This window comes from Chiloscyllium plagiosum, unplaced genomic scaffold (assembly GCF_037043375.1).
Source record: "Chiloscyllium plagiosum isolate Xiang-an unplaced genomic scaffold, Cpla_swu_hap1 HiC_scaffold_20, whole genome shotgun sequence".
NCBI classification, from domain to species: Eukaryota; Metazoa; Chordata; class Chondrichthyes; order Orectolobiformes; family Hemiscylliidae; genus Chiloscyllium; species Chiloscyllium plagiosum.
This window is the reverse complement of record NW_028270158.1, coordinates 11996851-12020754: the sequence shown is the minus strand read 5'-3', so window position 1 is coordinate 12020754 and position 23904 is coordinate 11996851. Positions and strand designations below refer to the sequence as shown.

The 23904-nt window shown below is 41.8% G+C and overlaps 1 protein-coding gene, 1 long non-coding RNA gene and 1 pseudogene across 8 annotated transcripts in view; 2 read left to right on the top strand and 1 right to left on the bottom strand.

The window, feature by feature from the left end:
- The window catches only part of LOC122560855 (uncharacterized), a 29553-nt gene extending 27976 nt beyond the window's left edge, over positions 1 to 1577 (top strand). The window contains exon 4 of one of the 2 annotated variants that reach the window (XR_015760530.1): positions 985 to 1577. This is a non-coding gene — a long non-coding RNA (uncharacterized LOC122560855). The remainder of the gene's footprint in view (positions 1 to 984) is intronic. The other variant, XR_015760531.1, reaches the window with a different exon arrangement.
- Positions 1 to 12227, bottom strand: part of LOC122560853 (tektin-3-like) — a 79282-nt gene extending 67055 nt beyond the window's left edge. The window contains exons 1-2 of one of the 6 annotated variants that reach the window (XM_043712020.2): positions 12182 to 12227; positions 10674 to 11359 (exon numbers count right to left, since the gene is read on the bottom strand). In XM_043712020.2, the coding sequence (XP_043567955.2) occupies positions 10674 to 11359; positions 12182 to 12212 (717 nt within the window). In that variant the 5' untranslated portion in view covers positions 12213 to 12227. Of the gene's footprint in view, positions 1 to 10673; positions 11360 to 11675; positions 12032 to 12181 lie in introns of those variants that run through there. The other 5 variants (XM_043712025.2, XM_043712023.2, XM_043712024.2 and 2 more) reach the window with 5 other exon arrangements.
- Positions 4484 to 5635, top strand: LOC122560417 (interleukin enhancer-binding factor 2 homolog pseudogene; annotated as a pseudogene).
- Positions 12228 to 23904: the final 11677 nt, after the last annotated feature.

Genomic DNA, 23904 nt, shown 5'->3' with positions numbered 1-23904 from the left:
GTCGGTGGTAAGTGGTGAGAGAACCAAACAGAGGGAAACACCTACTTGACCTCATCCTCATCCATCTACCTGACATAGATGACAGTATTGACAGTATTGGTCAAAGTGAACGCTGTACAGTCATTGTGGAGACAATAGCCTACTTTGATACTGTGAATACGTTACATTGGTAGTACCAACCCCTGTCAATAGGACAGACTTCATCTCGAGATCTAGAAACTCAAATCATGGCATCCATGAGGCGCTATGGGCCATCAACAGCAGAAAAATTATTTTCAAATACAATTCGTATTTGACCCAACATAACCCCCCATTCTGCCAATGAGTCAAGGAGATCAAGATTGGTTCAATAAAGAGTGCAGGAGGGCAAGCCAGAAGCAGCAACAGGCATAATTAAAAATTAGGCATCAACCCAGATCAGCTACAATACAGGATTACTTGCATTCGAACAAAGGAAACTACACACAACAGATAGAGCTAAGCTATTCCATAACGAATTAATCAAATCTGAGCCCTGCAGTCCTGCCACACCCACTCTTGAATGGTGATGGACAATTAAACAACTAACAGGACAGTTGGAGGTTCCACAAAATCCTCATCCTCAATGCTGTGGCAGCCTAGCGTGAATAGAAATGGTTTGGAGGGATATGGTCCAGGAGCAGGCAAGTGGGACTGGTTTAGTTTGGGATTATAGGTAAAAACAATGACTGCAGATGCTGGAAACCAGATTTTGGATTAGTGGTGCTGGAAGAGCACAGCAGTTCAGGCAGCATCCGAGGAGCAGCAAAATTGACGTTTCGGGCAAAAGCCCTTCATCAGGAAGCCCGAAACGTAAATTTTGCTGCTCCTCGGATGCTGCCTGAACTGCTGTGCTCTTCCAGCACCACTAATCCAAAAACATAGTTTGGGATTATGTTCAGCATGGATGGGTTGGACAAAAGGATTTGTTTCTATACTGTATGACTCTATGACTCTAAATTTCAGCCAAAAGTTATGAGTGGATGATCTACCATTACTTCCTCCTGGAGTCCCCAGCATCACAGATTCCAGTCTTCAAAAGATTAAGTCCATTCCATGTGATATCCAGAATGTCTGAAGGTACCGAACTCTGCAAAGGGTATAGGCCCTTATACCATTCTGGCAATACTACTGACAACTTGTGCTCTAGAACTCACCATACTCCTAGCCAAGCTGTTCCAGTACTGCTACAACGCTAGCATCTACTCAACCTTGTGGAAAATTGCCCAGCTGTATCCTATGTACAAAAAGCAGAGCAAAAGCACCTTGGCCTATTACTGTACTCGCTATCAATCTGTGTCATTCATTAGTAAAGTGATACAAAAGATTATCAACAGTGTTATAAGCAGTATTTGAAAAGTAATGAACCACTCACTGATACACAGTTTGGGTTCTGCAAGGGCTCTCAGCTTTTAACCTCATTACAACTTTGGTTCAGACATGGACAAAAGAGCTGAGCTCCAGAGCTGAAGGAAGAATGATACTAAGGTGGCATCTAAACCAACTGTGGTATCAAGAAGCCCGAGCAAAACTGGAGTCGATGAGAATCAGGAGGAAAATGGTCCGTTTGTTGGAGTCAGACCTGACACAAAGGAAGATGGCTGTAGTTGTTGGAGGTCAATCACTCAGCTCAGAACATTATTGTAGCAGTTTCCCGGGATGGTGTCATGGCCTTCACTTGCTTCATCAATGACCTTCCCTCCAGCACACAATGATTATATAATGCTCAGTACTATCTTAGATACCAAAGCAGTCTGTGTTGCTATGCAGCAAGACCTAGACAACTACAGTCATAGAGGTCTACAGCACAGAAAGTGGCCCTCAGTCCATCTAGTTTGCACCATTGAAAAATAGCCACCTAAATTTCTAATCCCAATTTCAACATCTGGCCCACAGTATCTGAATCCCCCTTCAATGTTATGAGGGTTTCTAACTTGACCAGCCATACAATTCAATGAATTCCAAATTCCCACCATCCTCTGGGTAAAAAATAAATTCATAACATCACCTGCAAACCTCCTGCTTCTTACCATTAACCTACCCCCCTGTCATTGATCCCCCCACTAAAAGAAGGGCATTTTTCCAGTCTACCCTGTCTTGCCCTTCATAATTTAAATTTCAAATTTGTGATGGCAAGTAACATTTGGATCACAGAGAAACCATCTTGAACAAGAGAAAATCTAACCATTTCCCTCTTAATGATCAATGTCATTACCATCACTGAATCCTTTACTATCAATATCCTCAGGGATATCATTGACCAGAAACTAAACTGGACCAGCCGTATAAATTCTGTGGCTACAAGAGCAGGTCAGAGGCTGGGAATTTTGCAGCAAGTTACCCACCTCCTGACTACCGAAAACCCGTTCCCCATCAAGGTACAAGTCAGGCTTATGATGGCACACATCAGGAGTGTGATGGAATAATTGCCTGGATAAGTACAGCTCCAATAATACTCAAAATGTTTAGCCCAATCCAGTCCACTTGGTTGACATTCTATCCATTGCCGACCCCATTCACTTCCTTCATTAGTGTCGCGTAGTGGTAGCAGTGTGTACCATTAACAACATGCACAGCAGTAACTCACCAAGGCTCCTCCAACAGCACCTTCCAAACCCGTGAACTCAGAAGAACAAGGGCAGCGGGTACATGGGAACACCATCACCTGCAAGTTCCCCTCAAGTCATGTATGATCTGACATGGGAATATATCACATTTCCTTCACTTTTGTTGGGTCAAGATTTGGAACTCCATCCCAGACAGTATTGCATGTGTTTGTACACTGCAAGGTGGCTCACCATTACCTTCTCAAGGGCAATTAGGGATTGGCAATAAATGATGGCATAGCCAGTGACACTTACATTCAATGAGGAATGAATATTTTAAAACTTACTTGGCAAAATAAAGGTGTAAAAGGCTGTGTTTTGCCTGCCTCCCCTGCTCCAGATTAGAAGATTTCTTGGAAGTCAAGTGTGAAAAATAACGGTTGACTGGTTAAGCAAGTTGAATTCTAATGAAAGAGTAATTCCTTGTACTTAGTGGATAATGTACCATAAAATCACAAGTGCTTTGTCCATCTATCGATACTACCCAACTCTTAAATGACACAATGCTGTCAGCTAATATCTTAAGGCTATGATTCTGTGCAATATATTAACTGTTTAACTGTATGTTAACTGTATATCAGTATATTAACTGTTTAACTGTATATTAACTTGTATATCAGTATATTAACTGTTTAACTGTATGTTAACTGTATATCAGAATATTAAATGTATATCAGAATATTAAATGTATAATAAAAGAGCTGGAGGAAGAACTGCAGAGTAGTGTCCAGCTGATAACTCCGACAAGTTCGAACTGCCTGTAGTGATTTATAATCAAGTGTTTGGTACTAATGATTTCCACCCAAATGCTGTAAACTCAGTGCTAAATTAATGCTGATGATGAACTTAATCTTTACCTAAATGTCTGATACAGGATCCACACAATTCCAGCTTCACTCTGCAGTATCATTGAGACTTTACATCATAATTTAGGCAGGTATTTTAACTCCATTCTAGATTTTTAACTTCATCAGCTGTGACCAAAACACCCCACCCTCTCTCCCACCATTCACCATTCATCTCTGCTTTCTATCTCTTATAAACATGTCTTCATGTTGCCTTGTATCTCTAATGAGCTTCAGTTTTGCTAATAAACCGATTAACTTTATAAGACATCTTTTGAAAATCCAAATCCACAACATCAAATTCATTACCTTTATCAACCTTCCCTTCAAGTAGCTCCCTCACATTTGGAGGACATGATTTACCTGCGACAAATTCATATTGACTGTCATTTTTTCATGTGTGGCTTTCCAAAAGACAATTAATTTTCCCAGAATATAATTTCTAGGGCAGGGCTTCCCAAAATGGGGAGGCCCAGAGCTAGATTTTTGGGTTTGCAAGTTTGGAGGCTGTAATGGGACTGAGACCAAGTTACACCAGCCGTGCTCCCACTTTAACAGGCTCGCACTCTCACCGTTCACACTGAGGGGTCACAATAATTTCCGAGCCTCGAAACAGAATCACTGTGGGCCAAGGTTTGCAAAGCACTGCTCCAGTGTTAGCCCTATCATTAGCTGATCAGCCTGTAGTTACCAAGATCAGCTCTCTTCCCTTTTTAGAACGTTTGCACCCCTCCAGCCTTTTGGCATCACTCTCATATCCAATAAGGATCAAAAGATTGTGGGCGAAACCGCCAATATTTCCATCCTTACTTCCTTCAGCAACCTCGGATGCATATCAAAAAGAGTGAGGATCTGAGAGACCAATGACAGTAAGGAACCCAAAGTAATTAATGCCAGTTGAGATGTATTGGAGTTGTAAAGAGATTAAAATGAGACAAATCTTGTTCTGGAAGTTTTGGAGCTGCCAAAGGAAAAATGAGGTTCAGACCATTTGTCCCTCACATCCCATTCGACTTTTATGTGTGTGAAATGACCTTTCCCTGAGTGAAGCCTGCCCCTGATGAAACCACTTTGAGTGAAGCCTTACTGAAACAGAACCAGGATCTGTCCCCACTCCATCTGAACAGGCCTCCATACTAGCTTTAGTTACCTAGATTAACAATGTGATTGATAATCTGATTGTGGCTCCAGGCAACTTTGAAGTGCATATCAAGAAAGTGTGTCAAGTTGGCTCCTACAAGAAAGGAACAATGATGACAGATCATAATGTTGCTGATCTTGTTGTCATCTAAAGATCTCGCCAACTTTGGAAGCTGTTGTTGCTCTGGGTAACAAAGTGGCAGAAATTCTCCAGGCACAGGAACCCTCTGAGTTCACCAATGAGACTCGTTTTGAGATCAGCTCTCCTGATGCCACTGTCAAAATCCTCATCACCACTGTCCCACCCAACCTACGTAACCTTGACCCAGAGTTCCATCTGGACATCAAAGTCTTGTAGAGTGCTCTGGCAGCAATCCGACACGCCCATTGGTTTGAAGAGAACTCGTCTCAGTCCACAGTAAAAGTGCTGATACAGCTGATGAAGGATTTGAGATGTCGGTTTCCTGGATTTGAGCCTTTGACACATTGGATCATTGACCTTCTGGGCAATTCCATTGTAATGAACAACCCATCCAGTTGGCACTCAATGTTGACTTCAGGCACTGCCTACAGTTCCTTGCAGCAGGATTGTTCCTGCCAGGATCAGTTGGAATTGCAGACTCTTGTGAAAGTGGAAACCTCCGAGTGCATACAGTGGTGACACTGGAAAAGCAGGACACTGTGTGTTTCACAGCGCAGACCCTGGTCCGCATCCTGTCTCATGGAGGGTACAGGAAAATCCTCAGGTTAGAAGGAGACGCCAGCAGTCTAGCTGTGGATATGTCCACTTGGGATGGAGTGACAGTCACGCCCTTGGAGAAGACGTATGAGAAACCACCTGAGAAGAAGGAGGGAGGGGAAGAGGCTACAGAAGGAGCTGAGGAGGAGGGGAAGAGGCTACAGAAGGAGCTGAGGAGGAGGACACACACACACACACACACACACACACCTCTTGCCACTGGACCAAGCAACAGACTGCTGCTCTCAACTTTTTCGCCCTGTTTATTGTATCCCTTTTGTAGTTGATTCCAGTTGCAATAGAGTTTTTTTTTAATTTCAGATAAAAAATAAGACAAATCCCTTGAATGTGATGGCCTAGGGAAGGAATATGTGATGGTGGTCTTCCAAAGTACACCAAATTCCAAACTAGCCCCAGAATATTGAAATAAAGCCGAGTGATAGTATGGTTGTGAGGAACATATTTGCAGGTTAAGGGAGTAAGTAGTTGGTTTGCAAATAATGTACATGGGAAACGTGAAGTTATCCACTTTAGTAGGAGGATCTTTTTCTTCTTCCCTCTTTTCTCACCTCCTAGTGCATGACCATGTGTTTAGGTTTATTTCCATGCCGAGTATTTATCTGGAATAGGTCACCACTGGAGGCTGTCACTTAAAGGGTGACACTCCACATTAAGCATAGCTGACCAGTGAACTCTCCCACTTTTATTGCATGTTGTAAGACGATCAGAAGGACCTACAGGTTAGTAATCAACAGGGATCCGCGAGACGGGGGTGGGGGGTGCAAACAAGGAGATTATTGATTGTAGGCCAGAACAGAAAAGAAGCTGCATAAGTGTATACTTATACTCCTTGTTCGCCTATCGCTTTCATATATCTCTCTGTTTACGAGCTCCGTCTCCACCTATGTGCTCAGCTCTCCTCCCGTGCCCCCCCCCACCCCCCCGCCACCCCAACCTCATCTTCAGCATAAATACCACTTTTTTTCCTAGCTGCTATCAGTTCTGATAGAGTCACTGGATTCGAAGCATTAATTCTGCTTTCTCCCCACAGATGATGCCAGACCTATAGAGTCTTGCCAGCAATTTCTGGTTTTGTTTCAGATCTGCAGAACTCTGTTTTATGTTAATAATCAACCTGCTTGACTGCATTATGACACACCTTCCATGGGCACCAAGTCCTGGAATGGGACTAGAACCCAGTTCAGAGGCAAGGACTCAACCTATTGCCCCACAACGACCTCCCCATAGGAAGAATAGAAAAGTGAATATGTGTTGAACGGTGAGAAACTTTTAAGGTTGACATTCAATGAGATTTGATGTCTGAGTACAAGAGTTAGAATCCAAGTACAGCAATCAATTAGGAAGGTGAATGTCACGTTATTGGCAATAGTAGTTCAAGATTGAGGAGGTCTCAATAAGGTTGTGTTGGACTTTGGTGAGACTACACTTGAGAACTGTACAGTTAGGATCTGCTTACCTCAGGAAGGATTGGAGGAGCTGCCGCACAGGTTTACTAGCTTGTTTCCAGGGATGGCAATATTGTCCTATGATGAGTAGATAAGCAGATCAGCATTATACCCTTAGGAGTTTAAGAAAATGAGAGGTAATCTCAATGAAACTTGAAAGCCTCTCAGGGATATGAAAGGGTAAATGCTGAGAGGATGTTTCCTCTGATAGGAGAGTAAAGAGCTAGATGGCACAGTCCAAGGATGAGCAGTTAATCATTTCATACTAAAACAAGGGGGAGGTTCTTCACTGAGAGTATTGTGGATCATTGGAATTCAAGGGCTGCTGTTGGGGCATAGTGTTTAAACAACATCAAGGCTGAAGTCAAGGAGCATCAAGAGTTATGGGGCTAGAGCGTTGAAGTGGAATTGTGGTCAAAGATCAAGTAATCTTACTGAAGTACGCTACAGACTCAAGGGCTTAAAACTGTCTCTTCCTGCTTCAAGGTCTTGCAAGTCCATCCCATATGAATGGAGCAACTTTACTACATTCAAGTGCTGCCAATTATGTAATAAGCCTCATCTTGTCATTTTTGCTCCCGCCTTCTCTATTGAAAAGTTGACAACATTCACTACTATTGTGAAGATAGATTAAAAAATACTCAGTATCTCAACCTGGTTCTCTGCTTCCATAAGATGATTTTGGTGTCTCATTAGCTACTCCCCTCGCCTTTAATTATCTTTTTTTTCTCTATTTATAAAATAGAGTCATAGATCATGGAGATGTACAGCATCGAAACAGACCCTTCGCTCCAACCTGTCCATGCCAACCAGATATCCCAACCCAATCTAGTCCCACCTGCCAGCACCCGGCCCATATCCCTCCAAACCCTTCCTATTCATATACCCATTCAAATGCCTTTTAAATGTTGCAATTGTACCAGCCTCTACCACATCCTCTGACGGCTCATTCCATACACGTAACACCCTCTGCGTGAAAACGTTGCCCCTTAGATCTCTTTTATATCTTTCCCCTCTCACCCTAAACCTATGCCCTCTAGTTCTGGACTCCCCAACCCCAGGGAAAAGACTTTGCCCATTTATCCTATCCATGCCCCTCATAATTTTGTAAACCTCTGTAAGGTCACCTCTCAGCCTCCAATGCTCTAGGGAAAACAGCCCCAGCCTGTTCAGCCTCTCCCTGTAGCTCAGATCCTCCAACCCTGGCGACATCCTTGTAAATCTTTTCTGAACCCTTTCAAGTTTCACAACATCTTTCCAATAGGAAGGAGCCCAGAATTGCACATAATATTCCAACAGTGGCTAACCAATGTCCTGTACAGCTGTAACATGACCTCCCAACTCCTGTACTCAGTACTCTGACCAATAAAGGAAAGCATACCAAACACCTTCTTCACTATCCTATCTACCTGTGACTCCACTTTCAAGGAGCTATGAACCTGCACTCCAAGGTCTCTTTGTTCAGCAACACTCCCTAGGACCTTACCATTTAGTGTATAAGTCCTGCTAAGATTTGCTTTCCCAAAATGCAGCACCTTGCATTTATCTGAATTAAACTCCATCTGCCACTTCTCAGCCCATTGGCCCATCTGGTCCATATCCTGTTGTAATCTGAGGTAACCCTCTTCACTGTCCACTACACCTCCAAATTTGGTGACATCTGCAAACTTACTAACTGTACCTCTTATGCTTGCATCCAAATCATTTATGTAAATGACAAAAAGTAGAGGGCCCAGCACCGATCCTTGTGGCACTCCACTGGTCACAGGCCTCCAGTCTGAAAAACAACCCTCCACCACCACCCTCTGTCTTCTACCTTTGATCCAGTTTTGTTTCCAAATTGCTAGTTCTCCCTGTATTCCATGAGATCTAACCTTGCTAATCAGTCTCCCATGGGGAACCTTGTCGAACACCTTACTGAAGCCCATATAGATCACATCTATTGCTCTGCCCTCATCAATCTTCATTGTTAATTCTTCAAAAAACTCAATCACGTTTGTGAGACATGATTTCCCACGCACAAATCCATGTTGACTATCCCAAATCAGTCCTTGCCTTTCCAAATACATGGACATCCTGTCCCTCAGGATTCCCTCCAACAACTTGCCCACCACCGAGGTCAGGCTCACCGGTCTATAGTTCCGGTCTTTACCACCCTTCTTTAAACAGTGGCACTACGTTTGCCAACCTCCAGTCTTCCGGCACCTCACCTATAACTATCGATGATACAAATATCTCAGCAAGAGGCCCAGCAATCACTTCTCTAGCTTCCCACAGAGTTCTCGGGTACACCTGATCAGGTCTTGGGGATTTATCCACCTTTATCTAGCACTTCCTCCTCTGTAATCTGGACATTTTTCAAGATGTCACCATCTATTTCCCTACAGTCTATATCTTCCATATCCTTTTCCACAGTAAATACTGATGCAAAATATTCATTTAGTATTTCCCCCATTTTCTGTGGCTCCACACAAAGACCGCCTTGCTGATCTTTGAGGGGCCCTATTCTCTCCCTAGTTACCCTTTTGTCCTTAATATATTTGTAAAATCCCTTTGGATTGTCCTTAATTCTATTTGCCAAAGCTATCTCATGTCCCCGTTTTGCCCTCCTGATTTCCCTCTTAAGTATACTCCTACTGCCTTTATACTCTTCTAAGGATTCACTCGATCTATCCGGTCTATACCTGACATTAATGTCATATTTTACGTTTTACGCAAATCTTTTTTTCATAAATAGATTTTGATTCTCTTCTTTCCTTTCTCAATGTTCTCCTGTTCTTTTGTGTTTGCAACTGTATTATGAACCTGGCAACTATCCATCTTTACTGGTTGATTTATAACTGCTTCCTTAGTCATTCCGCAAACTCCAACTTGGGTGGCTTTTCCTTTCCTCTCCCGTCCAAACAGAAACGTATTTAATCTGTACCTGAAATATCTCATTCATGATAGCTTACCCTTGCCCAGTTTCTATTTTACCTGCCAATCTTTGTTTCCAATTCACCTGGGTCAGACCACTTTTCAGCTTCATCGATATTTGCTGATTTCTGGTTGAATGCCTTCATTGTTTTAATGCTTCTGATCCCTTGGCATAACTTCTCCAAATCTGATGATTTTGTAAACACTCTTCCTCAAGCACTCTGCCACATGTTTGACATCATGCCCCAGGTATTTTAGTTTGTTACATGTTTTGCACAGTATGAGCAAATTCATTTAACGACTAATTAAACTCCATGTTAAGTAATCAAGAAGGAAAAGTCCTGTGTATCCCATACAAGAGAAAATGCAAAAGCCATAAAGTGCATTGGATATTGGATATCACTATGGTATTATTTCCGTTCACTAAACTTTTAATTTTAATAGTTAATGATCCTTTAGAAGAATGTGACATTTACCAATTTAAATAATTTTATAAATTTGTATGCCCACACAAGTTAAACACAATCTTCTCCATCAAACTATGTACCAAAAATCATTCTGCCTGTTCAGATTAATTTAATATGTAAAATAATCACATTAACACCAAAGTAATGAATAATCAGGAAATCAAGAGAGTAATAATTCAAAAGGGCTTAAATTATATCATGAACTCAAAAACCAAACCCAAAGTTGTTTTGGTTAACACCTGAAATCACCTACAGCTATATTTTTAAAAATCCAGACTGAAAGCTGCCCTATAAAATTAAAGTTATTTAGTTTTAAAAGTCAAGAGACTTTGGTTTAGCTTTCTGACAAAAGTGAATGTCAGTGTTAGGTGCCATTGGTATGTATTTGATCTCATACTGAAGGACCAATGATTGTGATGTCATTACCAAAACCTATCAAGAAACAATCTACAGCTGATAAGGGTTATCACTCTGACCTGTAGGTGCGCATCTGTCTCTTCTAATGCTTTCTCCACTTTTTTCTTCACTTGACTGAGAGCGTGCGTCTCCATGATAATTTGGTCAAGTTCATGATCAAGCTCAGATTTCCAGAAGCTGATGTCTTGCACCCTCTCTCCAATGTTGTTGCTGGTGTCATTCTGGATCTTCCTTGTCAGCTGAGCCTTGTCCTGGATGAGTCTGGTCGTGTCCTCCCTGAGCTTCTCAGCATTGTGCCTGGAACATTCGGATTGCTTGTAATTGTTGTGGTTGGACTCCACCCATTCACCTTGGGTGTATCTGCTGAACAGGGCAATACGGTTAGAGGTACCCGGGGCACACGGATCCATCGAAGGGCATGGATCTATCACAGAGCAAGGATTAACGACAGGGCAGTTTACTGGTGGCCGGGGTGTTATTGCAGGGCATGAATGCATGACAGGGTAAGAAGGCACGGGGCAGTTGATGATAGGACCCCCGGTCACTGATGGGCAGGAGGTTATTGGTGGATAAGATGTCATCACCGGGTACTGCCTCCCACACAAATTTCTAGTGTAGGGTCCAAGGGTGGTATTGACACCTGCCACCTTGTAGTAGGTGCTGGGTCTCCATGGCAAGTTGACACTACTGCACCTTGTCTCCAGATCTGCTGTACAACATCTGCCATACATGGTGACCACAGTTCCTAGAAAACAAACGGTTATCCTATTAGTTTTGGAATTGTGACAAATCACTATCTCTGCAGTCCTAAGACAAACTGAGGCTACCAAGGCTTGAAATTAAAAGAGAGAGACAGAGAGACAGAGAGAACGTCAAACTAGGAAACGCTAAGCAATAACTGGTCAAGCCTCATCCAATTATAGTAATGACATAATGTGGTTATCATAAAACTTTCTTGCGATGCATTATGACATACGCAACATCATAAAGCTGGCTAGTAAAATAGCAGCTCATTATGAAACTCTCGAAATCCTCCTCCCCCCACCACCAGCCATACTGACATTCTCGCAATTAGTCCAGATCCAGTGTTTAAAACGGCGCCAGGTCTGGTCTGCAGATGTGGACTGCACCTAGTGCAGATGTTCTAACACACGGACATTAACAAAAATCATTAATCACATCACAAACATGTAGAGGGGCGTCCATGCCTCATAGCGAACCACTTCCGAGTTAACGGGCTTATTATAACCCCATGAGCTCACACGTAGAAGTAAACGGGAGCGCTGCTGCATCTTTCTGTCTGATATCGCTGTGTGTGTGAGAGAGAGAGGGAGGGAGAGAGAGAGAGAGAGAGCTGATCCGATACTGCTACATCTGTGCTCAGTGCAGATGTGCTCTGGAGCTGCCGGTTGCTATGGACGCTGCAACATCCCCGACCTTAGCAACTGCAGCCAGTTGCATGGAGCGCAAAAGGTTGGCAGAGGGGAGGACTGGAGAAAGCCAAAGTGGGAGTAGAAAATAAAAATCACGAAGCCCGGGATGAGACGGCTTGCAGCAAATTCCCTACTCGAGTCAGGGGCTCCAGCTCTCTCCTCCATGTTGACGCCTCTAGCAGTCACTGAGAAAATGATTGATGTGAGAGAGGGGTTGAAGTGAACGGTATCCGCTGCCCATTTGCCAGGCATCCACTCCCCCACCTTCAGCCTGAAGCTTTTCATATCTCGTGTATATTTTGTGTGTCAGATCTGCAGCCACTGCTGAAGCAGCTGCCCCCGGTTCTCATTCTCCCCCCCCCCCCCAAGCCTCCCGCTCCTAGTGAATTTTGACCTTCTCTCTGAGAGAAAAGCGCAAATGAAGAGCTTGAGGTGCTTTTTCGGTTATCACTTGTTTCCATCCTCCAGCCAACCTGGCTGCCCTCCCTCTCTCTCCCTCTCCATCTCAATCAGCTGTTGGCACTGGCTGCTATTCTCACAGAGCCACTCAGAGTTCAGCAGAAAGCTGACCCCATCCCAGACTCCCTTGGACTGTGAAACTGCTCTATTCACTTAGATGCACAGGAGCCCCTATTGAGTCTAGCTTTGAAAGCCACTTGTTTATATGCCCACGGGGAGGCTAAAGGCCAGTGCACAGAAGTGGTTAAGTGCAAATTGCAACAGTCATATAGAATAGTAGAACAATTATAAAAGTAAACTTAAATGTGTGTAAAATATGCATGCAGTGGTGTAACGTAGTAATAATGTTGAGAGTTGGTGGTCAGCCTTGATTGCCTGAATAAATATTTGGGCTAATTTCTAGGTAGATGGGTGGTTCTTGCCAAGTACTCCTCACCTCTTTAAAGTGCACACTCACACGTCAATATGGCTGAAAGTCAGGATGTTGAAGCATCTAGTCATAAAGTCACAGAGATTCACAGCATGGAAGCAGACCCTTCGGTTCAACTTGTCTATACCAACCATTCATCCTAAACTAATCTAGTATCGATAGCCACAACCACCTGATGAATAGGCAGCACTCAGAAGGCTAGTGCTTCCAAATAAATCTGTTGGACTATAACCTGGTGTTGTGTGATTTTTAACTTTGTAATCTAGTCCCATTTGCCAGCACCCAGTCCATATCCCTCCAAACCCTTCCTATTAAATACCCATCCAGATGCCTTTTAAATGTTATAATTGTACCACCCTTCACCACTTCCTTTCATTCCGTACACACACCACCCTTTGCATGAAAAGGTTGCACCTTTAGGTCTCTTTTAAATCTTTCCCCTCTCACCCATGACTCATACCAGGGAAAACACCTTGTCTATTTACTCTGTCATTGCCTCTCATGGTGTTATAAATCTGCACTGGTCAAGACAAATGCAAGATTTCCAAATTTCAAACAATCAAAACAATTTATACCAGCAGAGTAAGAAAGGCTGATGATCATTCAACAAGTCAGCTCTGATTGGTCAAGGTGTCACCATGTAGAATGCTATGGGGAACTACAGGTCATTCTGCTATAATGAGCTTTTCATTAAGGCGAATTTGCTATAACACCATTGACAAACACCATGCTGTTTCTAAAGCATGAACTTTTAAGACATGTGTCAGATGTAACATGATTACATCGCCAACACTTTAAGCACTGTTTCTAAAGGATGATTCTTCTATAATGTGGTGTTGCACAAGAATCCAACCACTGCGTTATAGAAGAGATACTTGTATATGCCTCCCATCCTTCCAGATACATTTAAGCATACAAACAAGGAGCAGGAATAAGCCATTCAGACTAACTTGCCATTCAACAAAATCATGACTGAACTGACTTTAACCTTGAATCCTCATTCCTGTCTATCCTTGATAACCATTCAAAACATTGCTTAACAAGACATGAAGCAACAATTCCTTTAGGATTCGACAGTTGCTTTGGCTTCTTTCTTAATTGTATGCGTTCGGGAACATTGCCCAGAATTGTGCGCAGTATTCTAGGAGCGGCCTCACTGGTGTGCTGTACAGCTGCAGCATAATGTCCCACTCATGTTCTCAGTGACCTGATTGATGAAGGCAAGCATGCTAAACACTTTCATCACCACCCTGTCTACCTGCAACTTCACTTGGGTCTAAATCATTTGGAGAGGCTGAATAGGCTGGGGCTTTGTTCCCTAGTGTGTCGAAAGCTGAGGGTTGACCTTATAGAAGTTTATAAAATCATGAAGGGCATGGATAGGGTAAATAGACAAGATCTTTCTCCTAGGGTGAGGGAGTCCAAAACTAGAGGGCATAAGTTCAAGGTGAGAGGGGAAAGATATAAAAGGGGCCTAAGAGGCAACTTTTTCACACAGAGGGTGGTGCGTGTATGGAATGAGCTGCCAGAGGAAGTGGTGGAGGCTGGTACAATTACAACATTTAAAAGGCATCTGGATGGGTATATGAATAGGCAGGGGTTAGAGGGATATGGGCCAAATGCTGGCTAATGGGACTAGGTCAGATTGGGATGTCTGGTCGGTGCAGACGAGTTGGACCAAAGGGTCTGTTTCAGTGCTGTATGAATCTATGACCTTAAGACTATCTAACTTAACCTTGAAAATATTCAAGTGCTCTGTATTAACCACTTTTCTGCAAAGACTTTGTAAGACCCATGACCCTCTGTGAAGAAACAATTTGCCTAACTTCCCTTTTAAATGATGGCATCTGATTTTTAAGCAGTGAGCTCAACTTCTAGATTCTCCCAAAAGAGTAAACATGCTTTCCACATTCAACCTGCCACGACCAGTCAGGATCTATATACTTCAATCAAGCCTCCTCATATTCCAATCTGCAGCAAATTTCAATCCAATCTGTCCCACCTTTTTTCATAATTCAAGCCTCTCATTCCTTGTAAATCAAAAATGTTGTAATGCTTGAATATATTCCTCTTGTTTGCAGAGGACGAGTCCTTGTGTATATGGCTTCTAGCAAATGTAAATGAAGCACATTAAGGATTTAATTAATTGCCTTGAATTGGTTGGACTGTTCATATTCATTGTTTATCTCATTGCAATCCTTTGTTTACTGATTTTGTTTGTTGGACAAAAATAAAAATTCATAATAGTATACCCAATTTTTGTGCCAGTGGAGCCAAGAGTACAAACCCCTGATTGTTATTACTCCTGATCACAGAATAGAATCATAGAATTCTTACAGTGTAGAATTCTTACAGCCCATTCAGTCCAATTGACCCTCTGAAGAACATCCCACCTCTATCCCGGTAACCCTGCATTTTCCATGGCTAATCCACATGGACTATACATCCCTGGATACTATAGGCAATTTAGCCAATCCACCCTCAAGCACACACCTTTGGACTGAGGCAGGAAACTGGAGCACCCAGAGGAAACCCACGCAGACATGGGGAGAATGTGCAAACTCCACACAGACAATCACCCGAGGTTGGAATCAAACCAGGACTTCTGGCGCTGTGAGGCAGCAGTGCTAACAACTGCGCCACCTTGTCTCATTATGCCATGTCCCTTCTCTTTTTTCCCCATCATCTTTAATACATATAACCAGCAGGATCAGCACAATAGAAGAGATTGGTAGAAGCATTCAGAAGTATGCCAAATGTAATAATGCTTTGTTGAAACTCAAACCTCAAGGTATTATGTTTGCATGTAAAGAGCACTTGCGATGAGGTAGGTGAATGAAGAGAACAAAAAGTTGTAAACTCATATAATATGTTTGCAATTAGAGATACATGGCTGCTGACTGACCAAGGCTGGGAACTGAACATCTAAGGAGTTTAGCATTCAGGAAGTATAGGATGAAAGCAAAAGGACTTTAGGTGTCATTGACAATGAAAGATTAAACCAGTGCAATAATGAGAAAGAATATAGGAGCAGAAAATCTAGACTTGGGCACAATCTAGCAGGAACTAAGGAATAACAAGTGGTGGAAAACATTTGTGGGCATTGTCTATAGAGCTCCAAACAGTAGTGGTAATGTAGAGAATGGCATTAAACTGGAAGTTAGAGATACAAGTTACATGGGTGCCACAGTAATCTGCATATCTTTAATCTACACAGAGACTGGGCAAATCCTATTAGCAATAATATACTGGCTGGTGAACTCCTGGACCGTGTACAAGGTTTTTTTAAATCAGTACATCACAGAACCAACTAGAGAACACGCTACCCTAGATTTAGTTTTGACCAATGTGAAGGATTGAATTACTAATCTTATTCTGAGAGATCTTTTAGGAAGAATTGACCGTATAAATCTTCATTGGGATGAAAAGTGGAATAGTCCAATTCAATACTAGGGTCCCAAATGTAAACAAATGTATAAGGGGAAAGTTTTTTTCATTCGTTCAAGGGAAATGGGCATCACTGGCTAGACAGGCAATCATAGCCACCTTGAGAAGGTGGTGATAAACTGCCTTCTTGATTCACTGAAGTCTATTTGGTGTAAATGCCTCCACAAAACTGTCAGGAAGGAAATTCTAGGATTTCAACTCAGTTACATTGAAGGAACTATTTTATTTCTAAGTCAAGATAGTGAGTGACTTGGAGTGGCACTTGCTAAAGTTTGTTGTTCTCATGTATCTGTTGTCCTTGACCCCCAAATGGAAATGGGGTTGGATGGTGCTATCTGAGAAAACTTGGCGAATTTCCTGCGGTGCATCTTGTAGTTGGTACACACTGCTGCTACTGAGCATTGGTGGCAGAGGGAGTGGATTCTTGCGGATTTGATGACAATAAAGCAGCTGTTTTGTCCAGGATTGTGTCAATCTTCTTGAGTGTTGTTGGGCTGCACTCATCCAGGCAAATACAAGAATGTCTCATCAGACTCCTGACTTGTAGATGGCAGAAAAGCTCCCAAGTTCTCTGATTTGTTCCTGTAACCTATTGTACTCTTTGGCTGAAATGAAAGCAGAAATTGTTGGAAAATTTCAGCAGATCTGGCAGCATCTGTGAAGAGAAATCAGAATTAATGTTGCAGTTACAGTGACCTTCTTCAGAACTGAGCTTCTTCTATTTTAATTTCAGATTTCCAGCATCTACAGTTTTTTGGGATTCTATGACTGGTCCTGCTCAGTTTCTGATCAATGGTAGCCCACAGGATATTGATAATAGGGAGATTGTCATACCATTGAATGGTTAGATTCTTGCTTGTTGGGGGTGGTCGTTGCCTGACACTTCTATAGCATGACTCTAACTCACTACTCATTAGTCCAGACCTGGATATTGTCCAGGTCTTGCTGTATTTGGGCATGGGACTACATCAGTATCTGAAGAATCGCAAATTGTGCTGAACATTGTGCAGTTATCAAAAATCACTTTTGATAATTGTGCTGGGAAACTCGTTGGAAAAAATGACAGTGAATAGCTCAAGGTTAATAGATAAGGAATGACTGCATACATTTCAACAGTTATACATTGGAGCATTTTGGAGGTAACTCAGTAGAATAGATGAAGGATGATCAGGGGATGTAGTGCATTTGGATTTTTCAAAAGCTTTTTATAAAGTCACACATATTAAATGAGTGTGCAAAAATTAAAGGTCATGAGATTGGAGGTAACATACTGAAGGTGGATTGAGGTTCGGTTAACGCACAGGAAAATGAGAATAGGAACAAATTTATCTTTTCCAGTCTGGAAGGCAGAGACAAGAGAGGTACAACAGGGATCAGGTATTCACAAATATAGCAAAGATTTGGATGAGAGAATCAAATGTAATATTTCCAAGTTTGATGAAGACACAAAACTAGGGGGGATTGTGAGTGATGAGAAGGATGCAAACAGCCTTGAAGGTGATTTTATCAACTTAATAGATCGGACAAATGTTTGGCAGGTGCTGTATAATGTGGACAAGTGTGAAGAAATTAAATTTGTCAGGTTTCATTGAAATGATAATAGATTGGGAAATGTTGATGTACAAGTGACATAAGGTAAACTTGTACAATGGTTTTTGAAAGCAAACAATGAAGATGTCCAGGGAGTAGCTAGGAAAATAAGTGGTATATTGGCTTATATTGTAAGAGAGTTTGAGCACAGGAGCTGAGAATGCTTATTGCAGTGGCACAGAGCCTTGGTGAGAGGTGAGACTTGGAGCATTCTGTGTAATCTCCTTTCTGTAATGTAATGTTTGTGATTTCTACATAAAATATATGTATACTTTTAATATAATTTATTGTAGGGTTTTGATTTTGAACTAGTAGAATGTTCTTTTGGTCTGCATGTATGAAGGGGTTCAATGAGTAACTTGAAAATGTATTTTGTTTTGTTAAACATCATGAGAACGGGAGCCCCTTGGGTAACAATGGAAATGTGTTTACATTGGGAGAGTTTTATGAGTGGATGGAGTAAAGATTGAGGACCAGTAATGTGCTTTCAGTTTAGAAGTTTTTTTTTTGCTTTGGAGAAAAGCCCACAGTTTGGAAAGTTTTCGATTTTCAGTTCACAGGCATCCTTGCTGCAGCTGGGCGTATGAAACGGTTTCTCCTAGCGAAAGCAGTTAGTTCAGAAAAGTTAAGAAATAGGTTATCTCAGTGTGAGGGTATTGGCATAGATGAGTTGGACCAAAGGGTCTGTTTCTGTGTTGTACATCTCTATGACTCTCCATGTCACAGATAGAGGACTTTGCTGCTCACCATTTGATCTAAACGTTTCTTACATCGTTTTTTTTTATTCGTTCACAAGATGAGGTGCATTATCTAGCCAGCATTTATTGCCCATCCCTACTTGCCCAGAGGGCAGTTAAAGAATCAACATTGCTGTAGGTCTGGAGTCACATGTGGGCCAAACCAGGTTCCTTCCCAAAAGGGCATGAGCAAACTAGATGAGTTTTTCCATCAATCAAAATTGGATTCATGTTCATTGTTAGACTCTTAATTTCAATTTTTTTTTATTGAATTCAATTCCATTCAATGCAGTATTCCAAAAGTGACCATTCACCTTATCTTTACCCCTCATGATTTTATAAACCTCTAGAAGGTCACCTCTCAACCTTCAACGCTGCAATTAAAAAAGGCGCAGACTATCCAGCCACTCCTTATAACATTACTCTCCATTCTCAGCATATTCTGGTAAATCTCTTTTGAACCCTCTCCAGCTGAACAATAACTTTCCTACAGCAGGATGACCTGAACTGGGCACAGTACTGCAGAACAGGTCTCACCAACGCCTTGTACAACCTCAACATAAAGTCCCAACTCGTGTACTCAAAGGTCTGAGCAATGATTGTAAACGTGCTAAATGCTTTCTCAATTATCTGTATGTGATGTAAATTTCAAAAAATTATGTACCTGAACCCCTAGGGCAGTCTATTCCATGACACTACCTAAGGCCCTACTTTTAATTGTATAAGTCTTACCCTTGTTTGTATTACCAAAATGCAATACCTCACATTTATCCAAATTAAACTCCATCTGCCACTCTTCAACCCATTGATCAAGATCTCTTTGTAAACTTAGATGTTGTAATCTAATTTTAATCCAGACGTCTATGAGCCTGCGAATGTAATGTTTGTAAATAATAGTAAGGGGGAATATGTTTCTATTGGATTCTTATTCACTAGTTTCTTATGAGGAATAGCATAAGCATTGTTGCATCATGTGAAACACACAATTGGAGGCAAAATCCCATCAGTGGTGTGGCAAGCCATTTAGTTCATGGGCAGTTAAGGATGGGCAATATATACTGGCATTGCCAGCTACAGTCATCACCTCAGAATAATTTTTCAAGGAAGATACTTGTGGGGGAGATTATATCACGAAGATAAAAGGCTGATACAGTGTGAGAGGGCCAGAGCAAACCTTACCAGGATAAGAGCTACTTCAGTAACAGTGAGAGACTGAGGGGCACAGGGAGGGGAAAACATGGGAATATTGACCATTAGAAACACGGAGCGATCATAGGAGCAAGAGACTTAGAAAATAAGTAGACAGCAAAAATAAATAAAGAAACAGAAGGAGAAGAAACAAACTATATATTGTGAAAGAAATTGGAAAATATGACAGAGGGTTAGTAAGGTGATAAGCATTTTGAAAGTAAACTGGTCTGCAGACACAACATGAGGAAGTATATTATAAAGCCTGTATTTGTTCCTTGGTATATTTTAATGGTGCATATAGGAAATGTAAATGCAAAGTAACCATTTTTTTAAAAAACAGGAAAGACTTGAGATACATCTGATTAAGATACAGAAACATATACTGACCAGATTTTTTTTTACTAGTGTTTTCACTTATCAATTATGGCAACCTCAGAAGTGGAAACACTTCCCATATGTTATTGCTGACACTGATATACTGGTTAATGTATGCAGCTAAAAAGCAGCTTTATGGTGCTACTTTTTCATTATAATGTCATACACAAAGGATGGAGGATTCTTTTCCTCAAACTCCATGGGTTTTCCTCTTCAAATTTTTATTCAGTCATAATCTAACCGAATGAGAAATCTTTCCCAAAGGCTGAATGGTCCAGTCTTATTCAGAGCATTTCCTACAAAGGAGAAAGTAGGATGTAAGGCAAGGGATAAAATCCATGTGGCCTGAAAAGACAATGACCATGATCACAAGGCTAGTAATACGGGCATCCAGGTACAGATTCAACTCCAATAATTGAAGCCAGTGGAATTTAAATTCAATTGATAAAATGGAATTGAAAGTTCATCTCTGCGCTGGTGACCATGATTGTCAGGAAAAAACACCTGGTTCACTAATATAGATAATATAGGAACACACAAGGTGGGAATAGATGTAGGCCATTCAGCCCATCAGGTTGGCTCTACTGATCTGATAACCCTCAACTCCATTTTCCAGCCTTTTCCACATAATCTTTGCTTTCCTTCCTGATTAAAAATCTGTCTGTCTCAGCTTTGAATATGCTCAATGACCCAGCCTCAGCAGCCCTCTGCAGTGAAGAATTCCACAGATTCATTACTCTCTGAGAGAAGAAATTCCTCCTCATCTCTGTCTGTTCCCTTACTCTCTGGTGCCAGAATCTCCAACATGTATCCACCATGCTCAGCCCTCTAAGAACCTGATATGTTTCAATAAGGTCTCCCATTCTTCTAACCTCCCAATGAGTACAGGCCCAATCTACTCAGCCTGTCATAAGTAAATCCCTCCATGCCCAGGGTCAAACCCCTCTGGACAGTCTCCCATGTCAGTACACCTTTCCTGAGATAAGACAACCAAAACTGTTCACAGTATTCTGACATGGACTGGCTAGAGCCACTTATAGTTTTAACAAGACTTCACTATTTTTATAGTCAAGGTTAGAGTGATGCTGGAAAAGCACAGCAGGTCAGGCAGCATCCGAGGAGCAGGAAAATCGATGTTTCGGGCAAAAGCCCTTCATCAGGAAATCAACTAGGCAGAAGTGGGTACTGCAGATGCTGGAGATTAGGGTCAAGATTAGAGTGGTGCTGGAAAAACACAGCAGGTCAGGCAGCATCTGAGCAGCAGGAAAAATCGATGTTTCGGGCAAAAGCCCTTCATCAGGATGCCTGAAACTTCAATGTTTCCTGTTCCTCAGATGCTGCCTGACCTGCTGTGCTTTTCCAGCACCACTCTAATCTTGACTCTGATCTCCAGCATCTGCAATACCCACTTCTGCCCTTTGCTATTTTTATACTCCATTCCCTATGATATAAAAGTCTTGCCTATTATCTACGGAAGTTCTATGCTAGTTTTATTGTGATTCATAAATGAGACCTGCCAAATCCCACTGTGCTTTGCAATATTTCCCTATCTAAATGATATCAAGCTCTCTATTCTTTGTGCTAAATTGCATAACTTCACTCTTTCCCACATTATATTCCATCTGGAAAAATTGTGTCTACTCACTAAACCAGTCTAATCTGCTCTGTTAGACTCTTTTGTGTTATCCTTATGACTTAAAAATCTGTAGTTATTAACTGGCCCGACACACATATGACTCCAAATGTTGTGGCTGCCTATTAATTGTCCTTTGAAAGCCGAGCAGACCATTCAGTTGAAGGACAAGTAGAGATAGACAACACAATTGGCCTTGCCAGTGACATCCACAACCCATGGAAGAACAAAGTTTTAAAAAAAACGTTCTTTGCAGTCATTTCACAACGTTGCATTGGAATAGTGGCATACACCCACCCCCTAGATTCAACAACAATTAAACAGAGGTGAGATGTCAGGCAACTGTATCAATTCTCTGCAGGCTCTAGAATACATTTTGTTTCCTTTCCTTTCATTTGTTCCTGGCTTTTATTCTCTTACCTTCAAACTTAACAAAAGTTACTCATGTTCTCCAGAGCCCTTTACAACTCTCCAACTGCCTGCATGCCTGCAGAATTGCTGTGCTCTGATTGTGATAGACGTCATTAATCCCCTGCAGCCCATTAAATTCATTTTGTATGCAATTTCACTCTCACCTTTAGTGTGTAATTTACACCTGCCTTAACTAGAAACTTCAGAAAACTGGATGTAAATAACAGTTTCAATTAAGTCTGAAATCCTCTGGTTGTCATGACTAAATTCATGTGCCATAAATGAGGCACCAGTGTTTGTTGGGGCTTCTTAATTCTAATAATTCATACAACCCCTACAGTATGGAAACAGGCCATTTGGTCCAACAAGTCTGCACTGACTCTCCAAAGAGTATCCCACTCAGACCCATTCCCCTGCACTATTGCTCTACATTTCCTCTGACTAATGCACCTAGCCTACACATTCCTGAACACTATGGGCAATTTAGCATGGCCAATTCACCTAACTTGCATATCATTGGACTATGGGAGGAAATTGGGGCACCCAGAGGAAACCCATGCAGACACAGAGAGAATATGCAAACTCCACATAGATAGTCGTCCGAGGCTGGAATCAGCCACGGGTCCCTGGTGCTGTGAGGCAATAGTGCTCACCACTGAGCCACCCTGTGCTTATTGAGAGGATTAATACAGTTGAGGATGATATCTGATCAGCTGCCCACAAACCAACACTCCTCTAAATCTATACCCTGCATCAGTCTTGAACTCACATGTTTCGCAAACTTCTCTCCTATCACCCATCATGCCCTCTCTCACTTCATCCTGTCCTACTCCAGTGGCCTTAGTCCCACACCTAAACACTCAAAACCCCCTGTCCCTGTCTGAGCCAATATTATTGATGAACCATGCTATCGATCAGATCAAATTCCCTCAAAATATTCAGAAGATAATCGAGACCTTAACTCTTTCTTATTTGAAAAGTAAATGTAAGGTGTTGCGGTGCAGATGTAATTCGAATAGTCAAACTACTGGGTTTAAAGAAAAGCACACTTTAGTCATCCACTATAGTTAAAATACAGTAAAAGAAAGAAGTAATTGGAATAACTTAATTGTATTGGAAAACTTAATAGGACAATAGACACAGTAACTATTACTAATTAACTGTTCCAATATAGTAACATCCCATTAACACATCCTTGGCAAAAGGCAAATTCAGACACAGACACGTGCAACTCATAGAGTCATAGAGGTGTACAGCATGGAAGCAGACCCTTTGATCCAACTTGTCCATGCTGACCAAATATCCCAACCCAATCTAATCCCACTTCCCCACACCTGGCCCATATACCTCCAAACCCTTTCTATTCATATACCCATCCAGGTGTCTTTTAAAAGTTACAATTGTACTAGCCTCTATTACTTCCTCTGGCAGCTCATTCCAGACAGGTACCACACTCTGTACAAAGACGTTGTCCCTTAGGTCTCTTTTATATCTTTCCCCTCTCACTTTAAACCTATGCCATCTAGTTCTGGACTCACCCACCCCAGGGAAAAGACCTTGGCTATTTATCCTATATATGCCCCT